Source organism: Mobula birostris, chromosome 3, assembly GCF_030028105.1.
Source record: "Mobula birostris isolate sMobBir1 chromosome 3, sMobBir1.hap1, whole genome shotgun sequence".
In the NCBI taxonomy this organism is placed as follows: domain Eukaryota; kingdom Metazoa; phylum Chordata; class Chondrichthyes; order Myliobatiformes; family Myliobatidae; genus Mobula; species Mobula birostris.
Genome location: NC_092372.1, coordinates 123,462,971 through 123,490,001, shown reverse-complemented (window position 1 = coordinate 123,490,001; position 27,031 = coordinate 123,462,971). Strand labels below are relative to the sequence as shown.

Here is a 27,031-nt window from a genome sequence, read left to right as displayed (position 1 = left end):
CTGACTCTATTTCTCAAAGCCGAGGCGAAGTTGCCACGCTGGCTGTTACACGGCATCCTCACTTCCCACTGTATTGCTGCTCAAAGTGCGCAGGGCATCCAACAGTGCTTACCGACAGGAGCAGGCATTTGTTTTCCTTGATGGAGCCGGTGCAGCCCAGGAATGCCACCACCATTGTAATACAGCCCACGATGATGAGAATGTTTGCCACGGAGAGGGACGGCACGCTGGAGAACAACACACCGACAGTCCTCATGCTCAGCATGTAGATTCCCAATCCCATGATGACACATCCGCAGATCTGGAACAGAGAGAGAAAACAGTTTCTCCATTGCATAGCGGAAACTCACATCACAGCACAGAAGGTGGCCATTCAGCCCACAGAGGCCGTGGTGACCATCAATCACACCTGTAGCGTAATCCCCCATTGATCCCATCGTTTCATCTTCACCCACTCCCTCCAGATCCCACCATTCACTCCTAGGCCGATTAACCTACTGACCAGCAGGCCTTTGGATTGTGGGAGGGAAGCGGAGCACCTGGGGGACGTCCACACAGCTACAAGGAGAGCATGCACACTCCACACAGACAACCGCTGAGGTCAGGATCAAGCTAGTGTCTCTGGAGTTGAGGCAATGACTCTACCTGCTATGTCATTGTGACGCTAAGAACACAGAACACTGAACACAGACATTACAGCACAGTATAGCACCTTTGGCCCACAATGTTCTGTGAACCTTTCAATCTAACTCTTCCCTCACACATAACCTTCCATTTTTCTATCATCCATGTACCTATCTAAGAGTTTCTTAAATGTCTCTAATGGATTTGCCTCTACCACCACCCTGGCAGGGCATTCAATGCAAGCTCTGTAAAAACCCTACCTCTGACATCCCCTCCACCTCTATATTTTCTTCCAATCACCTTAAAATTATGCCCTCTGGTATTAGCCACTTGCTCCCTGGGGAAAATGTATCTGGCTGTCCATTCGATCTATGCCTCGTATCATCTTGTACACCTATATCAAGTCACCTCTTGTCCTCCCTCACTCCAAAGACAAAAGCCCTAACTCACACAACCCATCCTCATAAGACATGCTCTCTAACCCAGGCAGCATCCTGGTAAATCTCTTCTGCACCTTCCTTAATGCATCCACATCCTTCCTATAATGAGGTGACTGGAACAGAACACAATATTCCAAAGATGGTCGAACCAAAGTTGCAACATTACCTCACAGCTCTTGAACTCAATCCCCAGACTAATGAAGACCAACAAAATATAGGCATCTTATCAGGTACAGCTCCTGCACAAAATGGCATCAAAATTACCCTTCAGCCTCCACACAGAAGTCGTCCTTCTCTCAGTGCTACCTAAATGGAGCACCTCACCCACCCTCTCCTCCCCCTGCCCCCTCCCTCTGATCCTTCCCCTTTCTCTAAACCCACTCTCTCCTCCCCCGCCCCATCCCTCCGATCCTTCCCCTTTCTCTAAACCTACCTGCTGCTCCCCCTGCCCCCTCCCTCCGATCCTTCCCCCTTTCTCTAAACCCACCCGCTCCTCCCCCTGCCCTCTCCCTCCGATCCTTCCCCTTTCTCTAAACCCACCCTCTCCTCCCCCTGCCCTCTCCCTCCGATCCTTCCCCTTTCTCTAAACCCACTCTTTCCTCCCCCTGTCCCCTCCCTCTGATCCTTCCCCTTTCTCTAAACCCACCCTCTCCTCCCCCTGCCCCCTCCCTCCGATCCTTCCCCTTTCTCTAAACACACCCTCTCCTCCCCCTGCCCCCTCCCTCCGATCCTTCCCCTTTCTCTAAACCCACCCGCTGCTCCCCCTGCCCCCTCCCTCCGATCCTTCCCCTTTCTCTAAACACACCCTCTCCTCCCCCTGCCCCCTCCCTCCGATCCTTCCCCTTTCTCTAAACCCACCCTCTCCTCCCCTGCCCTCTCCCTCCGATCCTTCCTCTTTCTCTAAACCCACCCTCTCCTCCCCTGCCCCCTCCCTCCGATCCTTCCCCCTTTCTCTAAACCCACCCTCTCCTCCCCCTGCCCCCTCCCTCTGATCCTTCCCCTTTCTCTAAACCCACCCACTGCTCCCCCTGCCCCCTCCCTCCAATCCTTCCCCTTTCTCTAAACCCACCCACTGCTCCCCCTGCCCCCTCCCTCCAATCCTTCCCCTTTCTCTAAACCCATCCGCTGCTCCTCTGGCAGCAGGACTGACTGTAAAAGGATGGTTCACCTTCACTTTCCATTGGCATCTGAAGGATGCCAGGCTTCAGGCAAGGGGGGTTTGGAGATAGTAATGTGTGGAATGAGGGTCAGAATGAATCCTGAGATTCAGCAGAGGAGCCAAATTTATTTTAATTAAAATTCAATCTAAGCTTTGTTCTCTTTGGAGTGAAGGAGGATGAGAGGCGACTTGACAGAGACGTATAAGGTGATAGTGGCATAGATCAAGTGGACAACCAGAGACCTTTCCCCAGGGTGGAAGTGGCTAATACGATGGGGTATAATTTTAAGGTGATTGGAGGAACGTATAGGGGGAATGTCAGAGGTAAGATTTACACAGAGAGCGGTGGGTGTATGAAACGCACTGCCAAGGTAGAGGCAGATACTTTAGGGATAATTAAGAGATTCTTACATGCAGTAGGCAGAGGGATGATAGAAAAATGGAGGGCTCTGTAGGAAGGAAGGGTTACATTAATCCAAGGGGACATTGCTTTGTGGGTCCAGAAGGCAAAGAGTGGTTGTAGATGGGTCATATTCTGCATGGAGGTCGGTGACCAGTGGTGTGCCTCAATGTTCTGGGACCCTTCATGAGTTTTATAAATGACCTGAATGAGGAAGTGGAGGGATGGGTTAGTAAATTTGCTGATGACACAAAGGTTCGGGATGTTATGGATAGTGTGAAGGGCTGTCAGAGGTTACAATGGGACGTTGATAGGATGCAAAACTAGGCTGAGAAGTGGCAGATGGAGTTCAACCCAGATAAGTGTGAGGTGGTTCATTTTGATAGGTCAAATATGATGGCAGAATATAGCATTAATGGTAAGACTCTTGGCAGTGTGGAGGATCAGAGGGATCTTGGGGTCCGAGTCCACAGGACACTCAAAGCTGCTGTGCAGGTTGACTCTGTGGTTAAGAAGGCAGGAGGTGCATTGGCCTTCATCAATCGTGGGATTGAGTTTAGGAGCCGAGAGGTAATGTTGCAGCTATATAGGACCCTGGTCAGAGCCCACTTAGAGTACTGTGCTCAGTTCTGGTCGCCTCACTACAGGAAGGATGTGGAAACTACAGAAAGGGTGCAGAGGAGATTTACAAGGATGTTGCCTGGATTGGGGAGCATGTTGGTTGAGTGAACTCGGCCTTTTTTCCCTGTGGTGAGATGGAGAACTGCTAATGTTTGGGTTGAGTTCTCCGATCTCAGCAATCCATTGGCAAGCGTTTCATCGCCCTACGAGGAGACATCATCAGTGTATTGTTAATTTGTGGTGTGTCCTCCGGATGCTTGGCCTTTATATACGTATCAATCAGCTGATTGGTCATCATTACAGAAACTCAATTGTGGCATAGGGAGGGGCTCTTGTTGCTGATTGGCTGCATGGCAAACTCTGGAATTGCATGGTCTGGAATTTTTGCCCACATTGGCTTCTAAACGGGATCGAGATCTGGGTGTATATTTACAGAATTGTTCACGAAAAACCGCGCTTCTTGGAATTCTCTTGCGTGCTGCATATTTGCTTGTGCCATGACGTTCACTGATGCCCAGTTAAATTTGTGCCCTGTGTTTTCTTTGGATGCTCTGGTTTCCTCCCACATTCCAGAGAAGAATAATTCATTGTAGATTGTCCCGTGATTAGGCGAGAGTTAACTTGAGGGTTACTGGGCCAGAAGGGCCAGTTCTGTGCTGTATCTCTGGAAAATAAAAGATGATAGTCCCTGCTGGAGCTCTTAGTCGGGATTCACCACCAGTGTACAGAGGAGAGGGACAGTGGCAGTGACTCACTGTACGCAGAGGACCGACAGTCGTGGGGAGGCATTGTCTTACAGAGCGGTAGGGGACACAGAGTGAAGGGAGGGTAACGTGACTCTGGGTCGGCAGGTGGGGTGGAATGCTGGCTCACTGTACCTGTGGGACAATAGTTACATTATTGTAGATACACACAGCATCTACTCGAGTTGAGTATGGGGTTGTCTACTGGTAGGCCCTCAGAATTCTATTCAGACCAATCCAGGATCCACGTATTCTGATAGATTTCCTTAAAGGAGAATGGCTGTGTGTGTGATCTTGCTTAACGTGGGGAGGGTGATGCACGGGCTGCTACCACACAGTTCCTGACAGATCGGGGTCAGGCTCGGGTGGCGTGGAGTGCAAGATGTCTAGGGACCCTTCACTCCCGCAGCCTTCATCCGCCTTCACCGGCGGTGTGATGTGGCATCACCTTCCGCCAGCTCCACCGTTGAGGTCTTGGTTGGATTGGAAACTGCCCCTTCACCTTTTCACCATGGGTGACCCTACCAGGAGCTAAGCTCCAGGAAGCATCGCTCTCGGGAATTCACAAGCCTCTGCACCATGACAAGGTGACAATCCTCAGAGAGGGATCAGCAGTAATGGCGTCTGGAGCCCTCCTGTGACATGTCACAATGTAGTGCAACAACCCCTCACTGCACAGGATGAATTATTACTTTCAACTGCAGAGTTTGTTTTCCCTCTGAAGGTCATTCCAGAACTTACCCAAAATACCAGGTTGAATGCAAACAGCATATACTTCAGAGCCTTTAAACATCCGAGAGCCATCTTGAAAGCTTCTCACCTGTGACAGAAGAGTCCAACATTATTCCACATCTGATTAAAGCTTAAAGCTGGATCTTCAGGACACACCTTATTTTTGTAAATAAGACCCGGTCTGAGGAACATTGCACAGTTACAGATTTATAGATCACTACAGCACAGAAACTGGCCCATTGGCCCACTTGACCCTGCTGACCTATATCATTTGGCCAGAATATGGGTGACCCTTTCACTGGCAATCAATCCACCTTCCCCATCGCCATTGACTCCCATAACAACCAAAACTTAATCTATTTACACTCAGTGGCCATCTTATTAGGTACTTCATGTAAAGTGGACAATGAGTGTAAGTTCATGGTCTTCTGCTGCTGTAGCCCAGCCACTTCAAGGTTCAATGTGTTGTGCATTCAGAGATGCTCTTCTGCACACCTCTGTTGTAACATGTGGTTATTTGAGTTACTGTCACCTTCCTGTCCACTTGAGCCAGTCTAGCCATTCTCCTCTGACTTCTCTCATTAGCAAGGCATTTTTATCCACAGAAGTGCCACTCACTGGATGGTTTTTGTTTTTCACACCGTTTTCTGTAAAGTCTAGAGACTGTTGTGTGTGAAAATCCCAGGAGATCAGCAGTTTCTGAGATACGCAAACCACCCCATCTGGCACCAAAAACCATTACACGGTTTAAGTCATTTAGATCAAATTTCTTCCCCGTTCTGAAGTTTGGTCTGAACAACTGAACCTCTTGACCACATCTGCATGCTTTTATGCATTGAGTTGCTGCTGCATGATTGGCTGATCAGATGTTTGCATTAACGAGCAGGTGTACAGATGTACCCAATAACGTGGCCGCCGAGTACAGGACTGAGTGCATGCAATAGTTTTGCATGTTAACTGTATAGCTTCCATTGCCTGCCTCAGTTCCATGATGATCTGGAGGAAAACAGTGCTAAGGGCTGGGTGCAAGACCGAAGGGGACATTGACATTGAAAATAAGACAACTGTTGCAAGACCAGGAAACCATCCAGGTCTCTAAGCTGATGTTCCACTCCACCCCCACCCAGTCCCTAAGTGAAATCAACCAATCACAGACATCATTGCTGCTTGTGTGGGCTGTGTGTTTATTTGCCACTGCATTTCCAAAGAAAACAGCTAATCAGAAAAGGAAATTCATTTGCTGTGAAGTACATTGACCCACCCTAGAATGGCAAGAATTGATCTAGAGAGACAGTAGTATGTAGAGAAACAAATTACTCAGAAATTACATAAATAAATGCAATGACTGAACAAGCAGGTGGTGATATAATCTCATGCATCAGCAGACTCTGGCTATGTTGCAAACTGTTGTCAGTTCGTGCCCACATCCTGCTGTTCACTTCCTGTTACAGGACATTGTGCACTTCAACAGACGCACACACACACAAACCTGAAACACCTTCAAAAGAGTTCCACATGTTAACAAGATATTTGTCCTCTTAGTTCCAAGTGACTACTCACCCACACACACAGATGTAAACACCTATATATGCACTCACTCACACACACACACACACACACACACACACTCATTCATACATACAAAGACACACACACTGCTCATGACACAATGGAATATCTACATTCACAAGGAAGCTTTGAGGGTATCCTTGAACGTTAGAACATAAGGAATAGGAGCAGGAGTAGGCCACTGGCCCATCAAGCCTGCTCCACCAGTCAATAAGATCATGACTGATCTGACCATGAACTCAGCTCCACCTACCTGCCTTCCTCCACATCACCCTCAATTCCCCTGCGATGTAACAATCAATCTAACTGTGTCTTCAATGTACTTAATGAGGTGTTTCCGCTTTCCCACAATCGGAGACATGCTGCTTGCTGATGATGCAGCAGTCACAACCCACACTCCACTAAAACCTCCAGAGTCTGATGGATCACTTCTCCCAGCCTGCAAGGAATTTGGTCTGACTATCAGCCTGAAAAAGACAAGCGTCTTGGGGCAGGACACGGAGCCACCACCAATCATTCCCGCTGATAACTACAAACTGGATGTTGTCCATCAGTTCACATACCTGGGCCCATCATCAGTGACGACCTCTCCTCAGATACAGAAACCGGCAAGCAGATTGGGAAGGCTGCAACACGAGTCTGGGAGAATTCCGAACTGTCAGTCAACACAAAGATGGCTTGTTTCACCAGCACACTGCTGTAGGGCAGTCAGACTTGGACAACATATGCTGCACAGGAGAGAAGGCTCAATACCTTCTACTTAAGGTATCTTCGTCATATCTTGGGCATCTCCTGGAGAGGCAGAGTACCCAATGCTGAGTTTGTTTCTCGTGCCGGCCTCCCTGGCGTGTACACCCTGCTCAGGCAGTGTAGGCTGTGCTGGATTTGTCATGTCTGCCACATGCAGGATGGCCGTGTTCCCAAAGACATCCTCTAGTCAGGCGAGGAAATATTCCTGAAAGTGGCTGAAGACAAATGGGCCCACAGAAAGGAATGCCATATCTCCAGCACAGATAGGACCACTTGTAGATGCAATTTCTGCAACAGAGACCGCCACTCCCCCATTGGTCTCGTCAGCCACAGACAGCACTGCACCAACAACGTAGGTAACATGGATGACTTTGACCAACGGAGGGCCACACAATCTACGGCTTCCCTGGGCAGAGAATTCCACAGATTCAGTACTCTCTGGGAAAACCGGTTCCCGCTCATCTCCATCCTAAGTCTATTTCCCTGAATCTTGAGGCCATGTCCCCTAGTTCTTGTCTCACCTACCAATGGAAACAGCTTCCCTGTCTCTGTCTTATCCATCCCTTTTATAAGTTACCATGATGTATCACTACAAAAGAATACCAAAATACCGTGGTCACCACCGTAGCGTAGCAGTTAGCACTCGGGGTGGAATGGAGTTCAAAGTTCAATTCCATTGCAGTCTGTACATTCTCCCCATAAACCATGTGGTTTTCCTCTGGGTGCTCTGGTTTCCCCCCACAGTCGAAAAATATACTGGTCAGTAGGTTAATTGTTCATTGTAAATTGTCCTGTGACTAGGCTAGGGTTAAATTGGTGGGTTGCTGGGCAGCGTGGCTTGTTCCACACTATATCTCAAAATAAAAATAAAATAAAAGATTGTTTTATATCTGTCTGTAAGATTCCCTCTCATCCTTCTGAATTATGTGGGAATGCTGTTCTTGGACTACAGTTCAGCATTCAACACCATAATTCCCTCCAGGTTCGACAAGCAGCTCAGTGACCTCGGCCTTCACCCTGCCTTGTGTAGCTGGATCCTGGACTTCCTGTCAGATCGCCGGTAGGTGGTAAGAGTTGGCTCCCTCACCTTTGTCCCTCTGACCCTCAACACAGGAGCCCCTCTGGGCTGTGTACTAAACCCCCTCCTTTACTCTCTGTATACCCACGACTGTGTCGCCACCCACAGCTCCAATCTGCTAATTAAATTTGCTGACTAGACTACACTGATTGGCCTAATCTCAAATAATAATGAGGCAGCCTACAGAGAAGAAGTCATCACCCTAACACAGTGGTGTCAAGAAAACAACCTCTCCCTCAATGTCGCAAGAACAAAGGAGCTGTTTGTGGACTACAGGAGGAATGGAGACAGGCTAACTCCTATTGACAGCAATAGATCTGGGTTTGAGAGGGTGAACAGCTTTAAGCTACTTGGCATAAACATCACCAAGGACCTCATGTGGTCTGTACATACCGGCTGTGTGGTGAGAAAAACACAACAGTGCCTCTTTCACCTCAGATGGTTGAAGAAGTTTGGTATGGGGCACAATTGGGAGCATCCTGACTGGCTGCATCACTGCCTGGTATGGGAACTGTACTTCCCTCAATCGCATGACTCTGCAGAGAGTGGTGCAGACAGCCCAGCGCATCTGTAGATGCGAACTTCCCACTATGCAGGATATTTACAGAGACAGGTGTGTACAGAGAAGGATCATTGGGGAGCCGAATCACCCCAACCACATTCCAGCTGCTCCCATCCAGGAAATGGTATCATAGCGCTAACAGACTCCAGGACAGCTTCTTCCACCAGGCCACCAGACTGATTAACTCATGCTGACGCAATTGTACTTCTATCTTATATTGACTGTCCTGTTGTACACACTATTTATTACAATTTACTATAAATTGCACATTGCACATTTAGACGGAGACGTAACGTAAAGATTTTTACTCATGTATGTGAAGGATGCAAGTAATAACGTCAATTCAATTCCAGCAAGTACAGTCCAAGGTGACTCAATCTCTCCTCAAAGGCCAACCCTCTCACCCCAGGAATCGACCTGGTGAACCTCCTCTGTACTACCTCCAAAACCAGTATAATGTTCCTCAAGTAAAGAGGCTGGAATCCAGTGCAGCCTCACCAGCAATGGTCCCCTTCGTCCAACTGAGCTGAGTGGAGTGTGTGCTTTGGGAATATGGTGCGGGCTGTCTGCCAGAGGTTTTCAATTACAGCCTCATTTCTGGGGCTGTTGCCTTGGATGGGAACACTGACATAGTGCAACGTAATATGTGGCTGGGTAGTTACGGGGCAGTCAGATTCTAGAGAGGACTATTCTGGCCAATTGATTTATGAGGGGCCCACAGTTCAGTGGAAGGAGGGTGCCTGGCAATACCACTTATTGGACCCCGCACTGTCTGGAAGGAGTTTGTGTATTCCCCCTGACCACACAGGTTTCCTCCGGGTGCTCTGGTTTCCTCCCACAGTCCAAAGATGTACGGGTTAGGGTTAGTGAGTTGTGGCGGTGCTACGTTAGTGCTGGAAGCATGGCAACACTTGCGGACTGCCCCCAGCACAATCCTCGCCGATTTGATTTGACGCCGGTGATGCATTTCACTGCATGTATCAAATGTACACGTGACAAATAAAACTAATCTGGCCCAGTCTCATTCAAAGAGGCCAATTGCAGCCAGTCTTGATGAAGGGTCTTGGCCTGAAACGTTGACTGTGTATTCATTTCCACAGATGCTGCCTGGCCTGCAGCATTTTGTGTGTTTTACTTCAGAGGCAAACTCTTCTTTGAGCCATTATTTATTGGATGCAGAGTTATGACTTCCACCAAGAAAAATGTGCATGCATATGAGCCTTTCACTTACAAGAGGAGTCTGGAGTGAGCTCGCTTTGTTTCATTTGCAGTGGGGAAACAACCTGACAGGCACATACAAAATTAGGAGGTGCTTGGAGTCAATACCTGAAAGCATTACCCTGGAATAGAAGTGCCATAACTGGAGGACATAGTTCAAAGTTCAAAGTAAATTTATGAGCAAGGTATGTAAATGTTGCCATATATTACCTTGAGGTTTGTTTTGCTGCAGGAAATTACAGGGATAAAATAAATAGAATTGAGTTTTATGAAAAAATTATACATACAGATAATGTGCAAAAGAAGTCAAACAGTGAAAATAAATACACTGAGAACACAAGTTGTAGAGGCCTTGAAAGTGAGCCTGTAGGCTGTGGAATCTGGTCAGAGTTGGAGTGAGTGAAGTTATCCACACTGGTTCAGGAACCTGATGGTTGAGGGGTAATAACTGTTCCTGAACCTGGTGTGGGAGCTGAGGCTCCTGTACCTCTTGTCCAATGGTAGCAGCAAGAAGAGAGCATGGCCTGGAATGTGGGGCTCCTCGATGATGGATGCCGCTTTCTTGTGGCAGTGGTCTTTGCAGATGTGCTCAATGGTGGGGAGAGCTTTTCCTGTGATGGAATAAGCAGTGCCTACTAGAGCCTTAAGGGAAGGTTAGAGGGAATCTGGAGAAGAATGTTTTCACCCAGAGGGGACTTGGAATCTGGAACACACTGCTGAGGGGGTGGTGAAGGCAGAGACTCTCACATTTAACAAGTATCTGAAAGAGCACTTGAATTGTCAAGACTAGTAGGCTGCAGATCAAGGACTGCTGAATGGCTTTGATGGTCAGCATGGACATGATGGGTTGAATGGCCTGTGTGCGTTTGCTAGTTGACTCAACACTCAGTGGTCACTTTATTAAGTTTAGAAAGTACCCTAAAAGATACTATGATCGTAGTTTTCTGCTGCTGTAGCCCATCCACTTCAAGGTTCGGCATCTGCATTCAGAGATGCTCTTCTACACACCACTGTTGTAACGCATGGTTATTTGAGTTACTGTCACCTTCCTGTCAGCTTGAACCAGTCTGGCCATTCTCCTCTGATCTCTCTCATTAACAAGGCGCTTTTGCCCACAGAATTGCCACTCACTGGATTTCTTTTTGGTTCTTTGCACCATTCTTTGTAAATTCTAGGGCTCTTTGTGTGTGAAATCCCAGGAAATCATCACTTTCTGAGATACTCAAACCACCCCACCTAGCACCAACAAAGTCAGTAGATCACATTTCTTCCCCATTCTGATGTTTGGTCTGAACAGCAACAAATATCTTGACCATGCCCACATACGTTTATGCATTGAGTTGCTGCAGCGTTATTGGCTGATTAGATATTCACATTAATGAGCAGATGTACAGGGGTACCTAATAATGTGGCCATTGAGCACAGAATTCTATATTGCTGCCATGATTGATGGAAGCCTTAAAATGACTTCAGATTTTCGGGTATCAACAACTCTGAGGACTTATCCTGAGCCCAACGTATTAAAGTAATTACAAAGAAGTCACGACAGTGGCTACATTTCATTAGGAGTTCGAGGAGAATTGGTATGTCACTAAACACACTGGCAAATTTCTACACATGTTCTGTGGAAACCATTCTAACTAGCTGCATTACCATATGATATGGAGAGAACATTGCACATGATTGGAAAAAGCTGCAGAATGTTCTAAACTCAGCCAGCTCCATCATGGGCACTAGCCTCCCAGCATCGAGGACATCTTCAAAAGGCCATGTCTCAAGAAGGTGGCATCCATCGTTAAGGACCTCATCACCCGGGCCATGCCCTCTTCTCATTGCTACCATCAAGGAGGAGGGACAGGAACCTGAAGACACACACTCAACTTTTCAGGAACAGCTTCTTCCCCTTCGCCATCAGATTTCTGAATGGACAATGAACCCATGAACACTACCTCACTACTTTATCTGGTTCTGAAGAAGGGTCTCAGCCCAAACATCGACTGTTTATTTATTTTTGTAGATGCTGCCTGACCTGTGGAGTTTTGTATGTGTGTTACCTCACGATTTTGTTCCCCTTTTGTCCCACTTCTTATTGAGATTTGTAGAAATATTTTGTACATTACATTGTATTATTGCTGCAAAACAACAAATTTCACAACATATGTGTGTGACAATAAACCTGATTCCAATTCAGAAACCACCACCTTCCTCTGGCAGCTCATTGCAGGCACCTACCGTAGTCTGTGTAAAAGCCTGCTTTGTAAATCTCCTTTAAACTGTTCAGCCTGCACAGGCAGGCACCTCCCAGTCTGTGCCCAGCTAAAAGGAGTCATCTGCCACTCGTTTCCAACTCATCATCTGCAGCCTATTTAAAGCCAGCCCTTTGTTCAAATATCGAACTAGCCAGCCTCAACTAGTTGTTCTGAGCCTCCAGTTACCTTGTCGTGTTTAGCATCTGTTCTCTCTTGTGTTGTGGCTTGTTATTTTGCAGTTTTTTTTAGTAAAGATAGTTTACTGCTGACACATCTCCGCTGTGCTGCTTTTTGGTCACCCTCCTCTATGTTCTCTGATATAAACTTCCCCCACTCACCTTGAACCCAGGCCTGTTAATATTTGACATCTCCACCTTGCGAACCAGGCTGATGATCTATGCCTCTCTTAATTTTAAATATTCTACAGATCACCCCTCAGACTCTGATGCTCCAGAGAAAACAGCCCATGTTTGTTCAATGTCTCCTGAAAGATAATACTCCATCATTCATGCAACCTCCTGGTGAAATGTTTTTATTTTTTTCTTGTGGGGAATCTGGGTAACATTATTATAGGTTGCTAGAACCTTTAAGAACTAACTGCAGTGCTGAGTCTTTGGCTAAACTGAGTTAGGATGTAAGATCTCCTCCCTGAAGGGCACAAGAGGGTTTTTACAGCAAGCTAGCTGTTGTTGATTTTATCAAAGAGGTGTATTAACTCTAAATCTTTAACAGGGTTTAACTTTCCCAGATGCAGTGGTGGGATTTGAACACTCATTCTGGTATTGTTAGTCCATGTCTAAGACATGTTTGTCAGGTGATATAGAAGATGTTTCTCCATTGTATCTGAATGAAATGGATCCCCCCTCTCTCCCCCTGTATCCCTCCCTCTCTGTATCTGTCTCTGTTTCTCTCTCTCTCTCTCTCTCTCTCCCTCTCTCTCTCTCTATATATATATATATATATATAAAGAGATCCTCAGTAAGCTGTGCTATGTAACAAGATATTGCAAACCACAATGTATTGTTCACGTTTCTCAGATGAAGTAGAATATGTGTTATTGAAGAGTCATGGTCACTTTATTAGCCACTGACAGTGCAGTCCCCACCCTGCTTCGGGACTGGAGTGATTGGCTGATTCCATTCTATACTGTGTCTGGAGAGCTGCCTTGTGGAGATCAGAGATGAGATGGGGTGGGGGGGTGGTTGCTGAAAAGGTCCGAGATCACAAGCTGATTTGTGGAAAAGTCCAGAGACAAGCCGTGGGGTCATGAATGACTCCATCTTGAAGTGGTGAGGAGGATTGAAGCATTGAGGTGAATCAGAGGGGGTCAGTGTGCTCTGCCCCTGGGTCGGCGGTCACTCTTTACGGAAGGACTGAGTTTGTCCGCAGCTGTCCTCGTATGCAGATGAAAAGATATTGTCCGATATTGTGAGATTTATGTGACTAGTGAACTGTACTTTATATTGGCTTCTTTCAGATTTGCATTGTTTTCTTTCTGGTGGATGATTTGTCGGTGTGTGGTGATCTGTTAATCAATTGTGAGTAGGAGAAGGGGTTGGGAGTTTTGGTGCTATTGTCGTTGTTCTTTTCTGTGAGTGAGGGGGTCGGGGATTGTTATTATCACTGTCTTTTTTCTGCAAGTGAGAGGGTCAGAGATAGTTAAGGGGTGGGATTGTTATTGTCACACTTTTCTTCTGTGAGGGTGGGGGGATTTTGGGGTCTGTGAAGTTTGTTCAGTTTCTTATTTGTGCTGGGGGTGGGAAGTTGATGCCTTTCCTTTCATCCACACCCATGGTCTTTCTATATTCCCTGGCTATCTGGAGAAGACAAATATCAGAGTTGTATACTCTGATAATAAAATGAACGTTTGAACCAGTGATAGCTCAGCTTCTCATTAAAAGGAAGAGCACAGCCACACCCTGCTGCCTGATCATCAGAGACATTTTCCTAGGGTTCAAGTGACTAATACGAGAGGTGTAGGAAGGAAAGTATAGGGGGACGTCAGAGGCAAATTTTTTTTTTAAATATAAACACAGAGTGGTGGGTGTGTGAAAAGGGTTAGATTGATCGTAGTTAAAAGGTCAACATAATATTGTGGGTTGAAAGGTCTGTACTGTCCTATGTTCTATAGACCTTCAGTTCCGGACTTGTCCAAATCCCAAACTGTGTATCAAGGCTAAATGGCCCAGTGCTCTCCCTTCTGTCCTGTGTCTATTCCAAATAAGTCTCCACAGTTGGGCATTAATTCACACTAATCTCACTATTATCTCTTGACCAATGTGTCCATTCCAAACCGGCACCTTAGTGCCTGTTCCGTTTGGAAGTGGGCCTTCAAGCCTATCAGCAGGTCAGGCAACATCTATGGAAAAGAGTAAACAGTCGATGTTTTGGCTTGAGACCCTTCATGCAGTCCTGATGAAACATCAACTGTTTAGCCTTTTCCATAGATGCTGCCTGATGTGCTGGATTTCTCTAGCATTTTGTGTGCATTACTTGGATTTCCAGCGTCTAAAGATTTTCTCATTTTCCAGCCTATCGTTCTTCTTTGCTCCAAAGAGAAAAGGCCCTAGCTAATCCTGCATTAACCCTGTGCTCTGCCTTCAAATTCAACCTTCCAAAGTGAATCATTTCACTTTTGCAGATTGAACTCCCTCTGCCTCTTCTCAGCCCAGCTCTGCATCCTGTCAATGTTCTAAGTAAATTTATTACCAGAGTAATAAATGCCATTATATACCTCTGAGATTAAATTTTCTTGTAGGTGTTCACAGTAGAACAAAGAAATACAATAGAGCCAATGAAAAAGTACAGATAAACAAAGACTTGACAAATGAGCAATGTGCAAGCACAACGACAAACAAATAATAATAAATAAGTAATACTGAGAACATGAATTGTAAAGCCCTTGATTATGAGGTCGTGCAGTTCTCTTTTATTGTCATTTAGTAATGCATGCATTAAGAAATGATACAATATTCCTCCGGTGTGATATCACAGAAACACAGGACAGACCAAGACTGAAAAACTAACGAAAACCACATAATTATAACATATAGTTACAACAGTTCCGACACCGAGTACCGAGCACCACCTCTGCCGAACGCTTCGACCTCAGCCCCGGCCACCAGCAGCAGGCAAAGCCGGGGATCTTGAGGACTTCTCTCTGGAGATTCTAGATCGCACAGTAACAGCAGCAGCGAACCGGCCATTTCAGAAATTTCTCCAGATGTTCCTCTGTGCCTTCTCACGTCTGTCTCCATCAAATAAGAATTGTGCATGGCATCCTACTTACAAATATGATATCATTTCGCCGGAGGGCTATGCGCACTGCGGTGTGCCGCCATCTTCTCCTCCCGCCAGAAAGGGAGTGTATAGGCTATGGAATCAGTTCAGTAAGGAGGTGAGTGAAATCATTCCCCCGCCCCCCCGGTTCAAGAGGCTGATGGTAGAGTAGTAATAACTGTTCCTGAACCTGGTGCTGAGAGAGGAGAGCATGAACTGGTGGGGGCCTCACTGATGGATGCTGCAGTGTCTCTCGTCGCTTCGTAACCTACGGCAACGCTTTACACTAGCCATGACAGTACGAAACTTAGGGAGAGAATGGAGCGATGGGGCAGTCTTTGATTCTCATTATGGAAATGGAATGCAAGAATTCATCCCCCAGCTAATGGCATTCAGAACCCTTCAGTTAATTGGTGAGCCGCTTATTTGGGACAATGCTTAAAGAATAGAAACAAATCAAGAAAATAGCCGGGATTCCCTTCATTTATTAGGGATACTATGCCACTTAATTGGGGCAGGAAACTGTTGCCAAACAGGCGTCAGTTGTATGCACTTGCGTGACCATTGGATACTACAATCTACTTAGGGTGAACAGCTTTTAAAATAGTGTCATTTATGCGTGTTAATGTTCAAAAGCAGTGATTTGTGTCACCAACAGTAGGTGAGAAATAAGCAGCAACACAATTCAGAACTGTTTTGCTTACCACTGTTTCAAGCATTCAGGCTCAGAGATGCCAAAAATGGCTGGGAGTGAAAATGAAATGAGTTCACTACTTCAACAAGTTGGGAACTACGAAGAATTTGAAGGGATTGACAATCATGTTGAATGTTACAATGAAAATGAATACTTGGAGGATGCAGACATTGGTAGCATCGTAAGAAGGCAGTCCATCATCTATACTTGGTGTCTGTGCTGATTTTGTTCATTTACAGTCAATCAAGAGAAGATGGCAGAGTACTCTGGATAAATCCCTCCGTCGGTAACTATGAGGAACTAATGCACAGTTTTATAGTACTATAGCAGTATTGGTAGTGTTCTAATTTGTTCTGTATTTCATTTAAATACATAATTCGTTACTCTGTTTGTCTTTCTTAAACTTTTTTAACTATTTCCATGAAACTCACTAATTGGAGCTGCTGCTTAATCGGGCCAATATGTACTGGTCCCAATGTGTCCTAATTAACTGGAATCCACTATATTTGCACTTGCAAGTCAAATGCTAGGGGAAGTTCCAGCATCAGGATCTATAAAGAATGAACTTGGAAACTGTGAGCCACTAATGAGTCATTTGCAAAGGGCCATGCTGAGTGCACACATCTGAAACCCCAAATGACCCCTGAGAGACCATCTGCCTCTTTCTCATTGCCCATTCTGAATGACACATTATAAGGCAGGCTCTCGCTAATGATACGTTACAAAGCAGGGTCTCTTTAAATGCTCTGATCTGTACAATGTGGTCAATGTGAGTTGTTTTTAAACGTGCTATATAAATAAATTTGACTTGACTTGACATATTATAAGGCAGGCTCTCCTTGTGTCCCCTGGGGGACAGTCTTTCCTATTGGTTATTCTATAAGTCACAGGAATTTTCCCATTTCCTGTGAGATTTACCACATCTTTTTTCACTATTATTATCTTACTTATTTCACTAAATTGCTATGACTCATGTATCATGAAAATTAGTCATCACCGGAGCAAGCAACACCCTTCATACCCCTCATGTACGTTACACTTCGCACCAAGCCTATACCGACATAGTCACTGTGTTGCTGTGTTTTCAGAAGACCACAAGTACAGGCCCAGAGCCATCAAACGCTCAGCAAATGTTAATCCTACCATTCTTGTCAGCCTCCTCTGGACCCTTTCCAATGCCAGCACATCTTCTCTTAGATAAGGAGCCCAAAACTGCTCACAATACTCCGGTGCAGGCTGACAAATGCCTGATAAAGCCCCAGCATTGCTTCCTTGCGTTTATATCCTAGTCCTCTGGAAATGAAGACTACCATTGCATTACCACTGACTCAAACTGCAAGTTAACCATCAGGAAATTTTTCACAAGGATTCCCAGTCCCTTTGCAGCTCATATTTTTAATTTTTCTCCCTATACATTTCCTGACACTATATTCCTTAACACTACCTGCCCCTCCACCTAACTTCGTATCATCTGCAAACTTGGCCATGAAGCCATCAAGTCCGTTGTCCAGATCACTGACAACCTAAAAAGAAGTGGCCCCAACACCAACACTCAAAACCAAAAATGTTTAGATGTGGCAACATTTGTCAGACCACATTTGGTGTACTGTGTTCAGTTCTGGTTGCCTCATTATAGGAAGGATGTCGAAGCTTTAGAGAGGGTACAGAGATTTACCAGGATGCTAACTGGATTTGAGAGCATGTCCTATGCTTTCGAACAGATGAATGAGATAGGGCTTTTCATTTTGGAGTGAAAGAGGATGAGAGGTGACTTGATAGAGGTGAATGAGATGCTATGAGGCATAGATCAAGTGGAAAGTCAGTGCCTTTCCCCAGGCTGGAAATGGCTAACACCAGGGGACATAATTTTCAGGTGATTGGAGAGGGGGATGTCAGAGACAAGTTGTTTTTTTTTTAAAAAAACGCAGAGAGTGGTGGGTGTGTGGAACGTGTTGCCTGGGGGGTGGTAGAGGCAGAGACATTGGGGGGTGGGGTTTGAGAAACTCTTAGAAAGACACATGGATGATAGAAAAATGGAGGGCGGTATAGGAGGGAGGGCTGGAATATTTCAGAAGGTCCCCACAACATTGTTGGTTGAATGGGCTGTACCATGCTATATCAGGTTAAACCCCTTGCTGTCTAAACCAATGCTGTAAATCAAATGCCCCTGCCTTGACAGCCTCTGATAAAACACATGGAAATCCCCCAGAAGCCCTCCTGTGCTGTTCTGCTCCGGAAAACCGAGGCACAGTTTTGCAAAGCCTGTGGAAACCAGCTCCGTAAGTCTGCACACAAGGCCCTCCTTGCCCCCCTCAGTAAAAGTGTGGCAAATGGCAGATGTGCCATCAATCAAAACACCAGGCAAAATGCCGGAATCGGAAATCAGTCCTGGTATCGCAGATAAAGTCAGCAATAGAGTCAGAGTTATACAGTAAGAATCAGGCCTTCAGCCCAACAATAGTGCCTTCCCGAGCTAGTCCTATTCACCTGTGTTGGCCCATGCCTCTCTAACATTTAACTGTCCAAATATCTTTTGTAAGTGTCTATCATCTCTACCACTTCCTTCCATACATCCATCACCAATGCCCTGGCACAGAAAAGCCTACAAAAAAGTAGTGGAGACAGCCCAGGCCATCATGGGTAAAGCTTTCCCCGCCACTGAGCACATCTACATAAAGCACTGTTGAAGGAAAGTAGTGTCCATCATCAAGGACCCCCAACACCCAGGCCACGCTCTCTTCTCACTGTTGTCATCAAGAAGGAGGTACAGGAGCCTCAGGACTCACACCACCAGGTTCAGGAACAGTTATTATCCCTCAATCATCAGGGTCCTGAACCAGAGGGGTAACTTCACTCAACCCAACACTGGACTATTCCCACAACCTAGGAACTCACATTATTTATTTACTACTATTTTGTATCCTTTTTCTTTTTGCATTTTCACATTGATTGTCAGTCTTTGTGCACAGTTTTTCATTGATTTTGCTGAGTTTCTTTGTATTTACTATGAACGCCTGCAAGAAAATGAATCAGGCTTGCGTATAGAGACATACACAGTACATACTTTCATAATAAATTTACTTTCAACTTTGAATCCTCTGTGTGGTAATGTTGCCACTCAGATCCCCTTAAAATCGCTCCAGCTCTGTTTAAACCCATGCCTGCCAGCTTTAGAATACCCTATGCTGGGGGACTGGCCTGTGACCTTCCAGGTTATCTTTGCTCCTCGTGATTTTATATACTTCCATAAGGTCAGTCCTCAGCCTCTTTTGCTTCTGTGAAATCAGTCCCAGCCTTTCCAGTCACTCCTTATATCTCAAGCCCTCCATTCCTGGCAACATCCGTGTGGATCCTTCATGCCTACACTCCTAGCTTAATGTCATCCTCCCTAAAGCTAGGTGACCAGGACTGCACACAGTACTCTGAATGCAATCTCAACAAGGTCTTACACCACATCTCACCTCAGAGCATTATCCTCTGAATTAGACCACAAGACCAAAGGACATAGGTCATATTGACTGGCATCTCCTGACTGCAAGGGGGATAGATGGGGCTGAATTTGTCAGGTGTGTTCAAGAAGGATTCCTGACACAGTATGTGGACTGGCCAACGAGAGGAGAGGCCATACTGGATCTAGTTCTATAACCATATAACCATATAGCAATTACAGCACGGAAACAGGCCATCTCGGCCCTTCTAGTCCATGCTGAACTCTTACTCTCACCTAGTCCCACCTACCTGCACTCAGCCCATAATCCTCCATTCCTTTCCTGTCCATATATCTATCCAATTTAACTTTAAACGACAACATCGAACCTGCCTCAACCACTCCTGCTGGAAGCTCCTTCCACACAGCAGTAGTGGGTAATGAACCTGGTCAGGTGGCAGACCTCTTGGTGGGGGAGCATTTTGGTGAGATTGACTACAACTCCCTCAGCTTCAGCATAGCTATGGAAAAAGATAAAAACAAACAAAATAGGAAAGTGCTTAACTAGGGAAGGGCTAAATATGAAGGGATGAGGCAGGAACTAGCGAGAGTAAATTGGAAATAGATGTTCAAGGGTGAAAGCACAGAAATAATGTGGAGGATGTTTAGAGACCACTTGTACTGGGTTCAGGATGGGTTTGTCCCACTGAGACAAGGAAAAAATGGTAGGAAAAGGGAACCGTGGCTGATGAAACACATGAGGCAACTCATCAAGAGGAAGAAGGAAGCATATGTTAGATATAAGAAGTAGGAAGCAGGAGGGGCTCATGAGAAATATGGGGTAGCCAGGAAGGAGCTTAAGAAAGGATTTAGGAGAGCTTGAAGGGGGCATGAGAAGGCCTTGGCATGTAGGTTTAAGGAGAACCCCAAGGCGTTCTATGCATATGTGAACAACAGAAGGATGACAAGAATGAAGGTGGAGCCGCTAAAGAATAAAGAAGGCAACATGTGCCTAGAGGTGGAGGAGGTTGGGGAGGTCCCAAATGAATACTTTGCTTCAGTATTCACAAGTGAAAAGGGGCTTGATCAGGGTGAGGTCAAAATACAACAGGCCTGTGTGCTGGACAATGTGGAGATTAAGGAAGAAGAAGTGCTGGATCTTCATAAAAACATCAAGATTGATAAGACCCCAGGGCCGGATGTGATATACCCCAGGTTGCTGTGGGAAGTGAGAGAAGAGATCGCTAGAGCAGTAGCTATGATCTTTGAATCCTCTTTGGCTGCAGGGGAGGTGCCGGAGAATTGGAGTATGGCAAATATAGTTCCCTTGTTTAAAAAAGGTAACAGGGAGAATCCTGGGAACTATAGACCGGTGAGTCTTATGTCAGTGGTATGCAAACTATTGGAAAGGATTCTTAAGGATAGGATCTACGAGCATTTGGAGAAGTACAGTCTATTCAAGGATAGTCAACATGGCTTTGTGAAGGGAAGGTCATGCCTCACGAGCCTAATTGAGTTTTTTGAAGCAGTAACAAAAGAAATTGATGAGGGTAGGGTGGTAGATGTGGTCTACATGGATTTTAGCAAGGTATTTGACAAGGTCCCCCATGAGAGACTCATCCAGAAAGTCATGAGGCATGGGATCAGTGGAACTTTGGCTGTTTGGATAAAAAATTGGCTTACAGGAAGAAAGCAGAGGGTAGTAGTGGAAGGAAAGTATTCTGCCTGGAGGTCGGTGACTAGTGGAGTGCTGCAAGGATCTGTCCTGGGACCCCTGCTCTTTGTGATTTTTTATAAATGCCCTGGATGAGGAGGCGGAAGAATGGGTGAGTAAGTTTGCAGATGACACGAAGATTGGAGGAGTTGTGGATGGAGCTGTAGGTTGTCGAAGGTTACAAGAGGATATAGACAGGATGCAGAGTTGGGCAGAAAAGTGGCAGATGGAGTTCAATCCGGATAAGTGTGAGGTGATGCATTTTGGAAGGACAAACCAGAAGGCTGAGTACAGGGTTAATGGCCAGTTACTTAAGAGTGTGGACGAACAGAGGGACCTTGGAGTTCAAATCCATACATCCCTCAAGGTCGCTGCGCAGGTTGATAGGATAGTTAAGAAAGCCTATGGGATGCTAGGCTTCATTAATAGGGGGATTGAGTTCAAGAGTAGAGAGGTCATGTTGCAACTCTACAAATCTCTGGAGAGACCACACTTAGAGTATTGTGTTCAGTTCTGGTCACCCCATTATAGGATGTGGAAGCCATGGAGAGGGTGCAGAGGAGATTTACCAGTATGTTGCCTGGATTGGAAAACAAGTTTAATGAGGCAAGGTTAGCAGAGCTGTGACTTTTCTCTTTGGAGTGTAGAAGGATGAGAGGGGATTTGATAGAGGTCTACAAGATTATGAGAGGCACAGACAGGGTGGATAGCCAGTACCTATTTCCCAGGGCATGAATAGCAAACACCAGGGGGCATATGTACAAAGTTAAGGGAGGGAAGTTTAGGGGAGACATCAGGGGTAAGTTTTTTTACACAGAGGGTTGTGGGTGCCTGGAATGACCTGCCAGGGATGGTGGTGGAGGCTGAAACATTAGGGGTATTTAACAGCCTCTTGGACAGGCACATGGATGAAAGAAAAATAGAGGGTTACGGGGCAGTGTGGGTTTAGTATGTTTTTTTAAAAGGAATATATGGGTCAGCACAACATCGAGAGCCGAAGGGCCTGTACTGTGCTGTAGTATTCTAGTGTCTAGTGTCTAGTGTCACTTGACCCATCGAGTCTGCTCCACCATTCCATCGTGGCTGATCTATTATCCCTCTCAACCCCCATTCTCCTGCCTTCTCCCCGTAACCTTTGATACCCTGACTTGTCAGTAACCTATTAACCTCAGCTTTAGGTATACCCAATGAGTTGGCCTCCAAAGCCCTCTAGGGCGATGAATTCTATAAATACACTACCACCCGGCTGAAGAAATTCCTCCTCATCTCTGTTCTAAATTGACGCCCCTCTGTTCTGAGGCTGTGTCACCTAGTGTTAGAGCCCCCCACTACAGGAAACAGCCTCTCCACATCCACTGTATCTAGACCTTTCAATATTCAGTAGGTTTCAATGAGATCGCCCATCATTCTTCTCATCTCCAGCGAGTACAGACCCAGAGCCTTTCAGTTCATTAATCATTTTTGTGAACTTCCTTTGAATTCCCCCTGATGTCAGCACATCCCTTGTAAGATGATTGGCCCAAAACTGCTCACAAAATTCCAAGAGAAGCCTCACCAGTGCCTTATAAGGCCTCAGCATTACACCTTTGCATTTATATTTAGGTCCTCTCGAAGTGAATACAAACATCCCATTTGCTTTCCTCACCACCGACTCAACCTGCAAATTAACCTTTAGGGAATCCTGCATGAGGACTCCCACTTACCTTTGCACCTCAGGTTTTTGAATTTTCTCTCCATTTAGAAAATAGTCTACACTTTAATTTCTTTTACCAAAATGCATGACCATACACTTCTTGGCACTGTATTCTCCTAATCTTCTAGTCGCCCTGCTCCTCCACCTACCTTCGTACCATCCAGAACTCTGGCCACTAAGCCATCAATTCTGTCATTCAAGTCATTGACTTATAACGCAAAAAGAAGTGGTCCCAACATAGACCCCTATGGAACACCAGTAGACACTGGCAGACAACCAGAAAATGCTCTCTTTACTCCTACCCTTGCCTCCTGCCAATTAGCCAATGCTTCATCAGTGCTAGTGTCTTTCCTGTAATACCATGGGCTCTTGTCTTGTTAAACAGCCTCATGTGTGGCACCTCCAGCCCACAATGTTGTGCTGACCTTTTGACCCACTCAAAGATCAACCCAACCCTTCCCTCCCACATAACCCTCCATTTTTCTATCATCCATGTGCCTATCCAGGAGTTCCTTAACTGCCCCTAACGTACCTGCCTCTACCACCACCCCTGGCAGGGTGGTCCTTGCACCCACCGCTCTGTGTGAAAAAAGCTTATCTCTGAGATCCCCACTATACCTTCCTCTAACCACCTTAAAATTATACACCATGGAAGACCGCCAGGTGTGGTGGGGAGTGAGTGAATGGTGGACTAAGCATCTATGGAGGGGAATTAACGAAAGGAAAATGGAACCCTGATCAAGTGTTTTGGCCCACAGTGGCAAGAGTTTACTCCTGTCCATTGATGCTGTCTGTGTTGCTCAGGATTTCCAGCACCCTGGTGTTTAGACTTTATCTTGAAACAGATTTAGGAGAGAATTTGGTAAGCCAGTAAAGGAGACTGTGTGTGGAGCGGGATAGGGAATGGACTATTGTAGGCTAGTATGCAAGAGGTTTAATGGCCTCTTCTTCTACACCAATGCCACTAAGTGCCCCACCTCTTTAGCCCAGATCCTAATTCACCAGTGGTTTATTTCAGGATCAGCCTCCACCTCTCGTCCCATTTATTTCACACATCTATTTCTGATGAATGAAAGGATTTGCATTTCCACTGTGCGTCTCACCCTGCGAGACAGAGCAAGCGACTTCACTCCCATTCATCTATCTCTTCCTGTATTTCACTGCTCTCTGGAGAAGACAAATATCAGAGTTGTATTGTACATGCTTACCTTGACAATAAAATCATCCTTTGATGTTCAAAAAGCATAGTGGTAACTGTTATTTTTGAACATCCAAGGCCCCGAGCAGGCCTATTCTGTGCTGTATCTCAAATAAAATTGAGATACAATAAGCCACAAGGATGTAGACGATGAATTTGTCAGGTACTTTGGGGCTGTAGGGTTGATCTGGGAGGTGCCTAGTTTGGATCAAAAAAAAAGGAAAAAAGGAACGCCCTGGTAGTGTAGCAGTTAGCATGATGCTTGGGGTGTCCAGAGTTCAGAGTTCAACTCTAGCATCTTCTGTAAGGAGTCTCTGTACACCTGCCCTGTGCAATGTGTGGGTTTTCTCCGAGTGCTTTAGTTTCCTCCCACAGTCCAAAAGGTGTATTGTTTGGTAGGTCAACCGGTCATTGTAAACTGTTCGGTGACCAGGCTGGGGTTCAGTAAGTGGTCGGTGGGTGGTGCTGTTGAAAGTGCCGAAGGGTTTGTTTCGCACAGTATCTCTAAATAAAATAAATAAGCTGGACAGCTGGGCAATGCTCCCTACATGTCAATACGAAAATTGCCAGGTAATCTTCGCAGAAGAAAAAGATTCCACTGCGTCAGCAATAATTTCTCAGCTTGCCTTAGGGAAAAAAAAGCACCATGACGTCTTTCTACAAGGGAGCACGTTTGAACTTTGTTCAAAGAGTCATTTGGGGACAGGAGGAGAAAACTCCTGAGTACCAGAGTGAGCCAGAGGGAGTGTGGATAACAGATTCTTATCAGGAATGGGGAGAACACACAACTCTTCAAACTCAGCAACAAGAGCTACATAGAGTCGCGGAGCACTGCAGTACAGAAAAAAGCCCTTCAGTCCATCTGATACAAGCCAAACGATTACTCTACCCTATCCGCACCCAGACCATAACCCTCCAAACCCCTCCCACCCATGTACCCATCTAAACTTTCCTTAGATATTGAGATCTCAGCCACATCCACCACTTCTGCCGGCAGTTCAGTTCACACTCAGACCAGCTCCGAGTGAAGAAACTCCCCCCTTTATGTTCACCTTAAATATTTCACTTTTCACCCTTAACCCATGATCTCTAGTTCTCGTCTCACCCAACCTCAATGGAAAAAGCCTGCTTGCACTTACGACCAAATGAGATGCATCACTGTGGTATCTTAATCGCAAAGCTGGTTGTTCAAGACCACATTAAAAAACAAGTCGAACAGACTCTGCCCAAGAGAATCTCCTCTCCCAGCCTTTGGTGAAGAGTGCGCTAGTCTCCCACTATCCAATCCGTACCTTGCCTGTGACGGTTGTCCCACCAAACTTGAAGTGCCCGGTGACTCGGAACCTCGCTGTGCTGGCGGTTCTGCTGCTGGGGTGACGCGTGGGGGAATGAGGATTGAGGTCTCATTACAACATCCTCTTGTTTTTAGTTTCACTCAGTTTCCTTTCCTGGCAGCCGAACAGCAAGGGGAAGTTACAGGGGTTGGTCCATTTTGGTCACGGCAGTGACACAGCAGCACGGCTGATGCTTCTGCGTACTCCTAGCTGAGCTCGAAGTTTGCAGAGATGCATGGCATGAAAACTGGCCCCCTGAGCAAGTATAACTTTTTTTATGTTGTTTATGTAATTGGGCTCTCTTTACCTAGTTTTAGGACTTATGTGAAGATCTGATCACATTTTATGCAGAAATAGAGAAAATCACAAACTTTCTAGCACCACTGTGCGATAAGACCACAAGATGTCGGAGCAGAATTAGGCCATTCAGCCCATGAAACCTGCTCCACCATTCCATCATGGGTGACTTATCATCCCTCTCAAGTTCATTCTCCTGCCTTCTCTTCAATTTTTGATACCCTGATCAATCAAGAACCTATCAACCTCCACTTTAAAAATCCTCAATGACCTGGTCTCCACAGCCGTCTCTGACAATGAATTCCACAGATTCACCACCCTCTGGCTAAAGAAATTCCTCCTCATCTCTGTTCTAAAGGGATGTCTCTCTATTCTGAGTTTGTGTCCTCTGGTCCTAGACACCCTCACTCTCAGAAACATCCTCTCCACATTCACTCTATTTAGGCCTTTCAATATTTGACACGTTTCAGTGAGAAAGCCCATCATTTTTCTAACCTCTGAGTACAGGCCCAGAGCCATCAAACACTCACCCACTCACCTTCCCCCCTCAACTCCCCCCCTCCCCCAGTCTCCTCTCCCACCTTAATCCTAGTCTGAGATTCTTTCATTCTGGGAAAGAAGGTCTAACTGCCTATCTGTCTATGTTCCCCATGATTTTATAGACACAGTGTCCACTGCTCCATAGAAAGCAGTCCCAGCCTCACCTTAGAGAGAGAGAGACAGAGAGACACACACTGCCGTGACACTCGGTTTAAAGAATTTACACTTGTTACATTCTGCTCCGAGCCCATAGTCTTCTAATCTTTCCAGCACTGCCTAGAGATTTTAGAGATGATCCTTGTCATTTGGTAACAGTGATGTCACCCAGGTAACACCAGTTGCCTGGGCAGCCTTGCAGAACCTGTTCCATAGCTTTCTGCCTGAGTGCAGGTGAAGATGCTACTCCAAAAATAAGCCAATTGTAATGATAAAGCCCTTTGAGAGTGTTTATGGTGAAAAACACTTTGGACTCCTCTTCCATCTCCATCCATAGGTTGGCCCCAGCTAAGTCCACGTTGCTAAGTGTTTCCCTCCAGAAAGGTTTGCAAAGATAGCCTCTATACCACTGCGTTACTCTCTTCTTCCATTCCCAATCCTGGCTCCCCTCTTACCCCTTCTCTTTTCACCTACCAATCACATTCCTCCAGTGCCCCCACTTCTTCCTTTTCTCCCAGGGTCCAGTCTCTTCTCCTATTTGATTCCTTCTTCCT

At 45.9% G+C, this 27,031-nt stretch overlaps 1 protein-coding gene across 2 annotated transcripts in view; it reads right to left on the bottom strand.

The window, feature by feature from the left end:
• Window positions 1-25,556, bottom strand: part of LOC140195256 (leukocyte surface antigen CD53-like) — a 53,397-nt gene extending 27,841 nt beyond the window's left edge. Inside the window, exons 1-3 of one of the 2 annotated variants that reach the window (XM_072253309.1) lie at window positions 25,443-25,556; window positions 4,729-4,807; window positions 113-301 (exon numbers count right to left, since the gene is read on the bottom strand). In XM_072253309.1, coding sequence (XP_072109410.1) covers window positions 113-301; window positions 4,729-4,791 — 252 coding nt within the window. In that variant the 5' untranslated portion in view covers window positions 4,792-4,807; window positions 25,443-25,556. Of the gene's footprint in view, window positions 1-112; window positions 302-4,728; window positions 4,808-25,289; window positions 25,411-25,442 lie in introns of those variants that run through there. The other variant, XM_072253310.1, reaches the window with a different exon arrangement.
• Window positions 25,557-27,031: the final 1,475 nt, after the last annotated feature.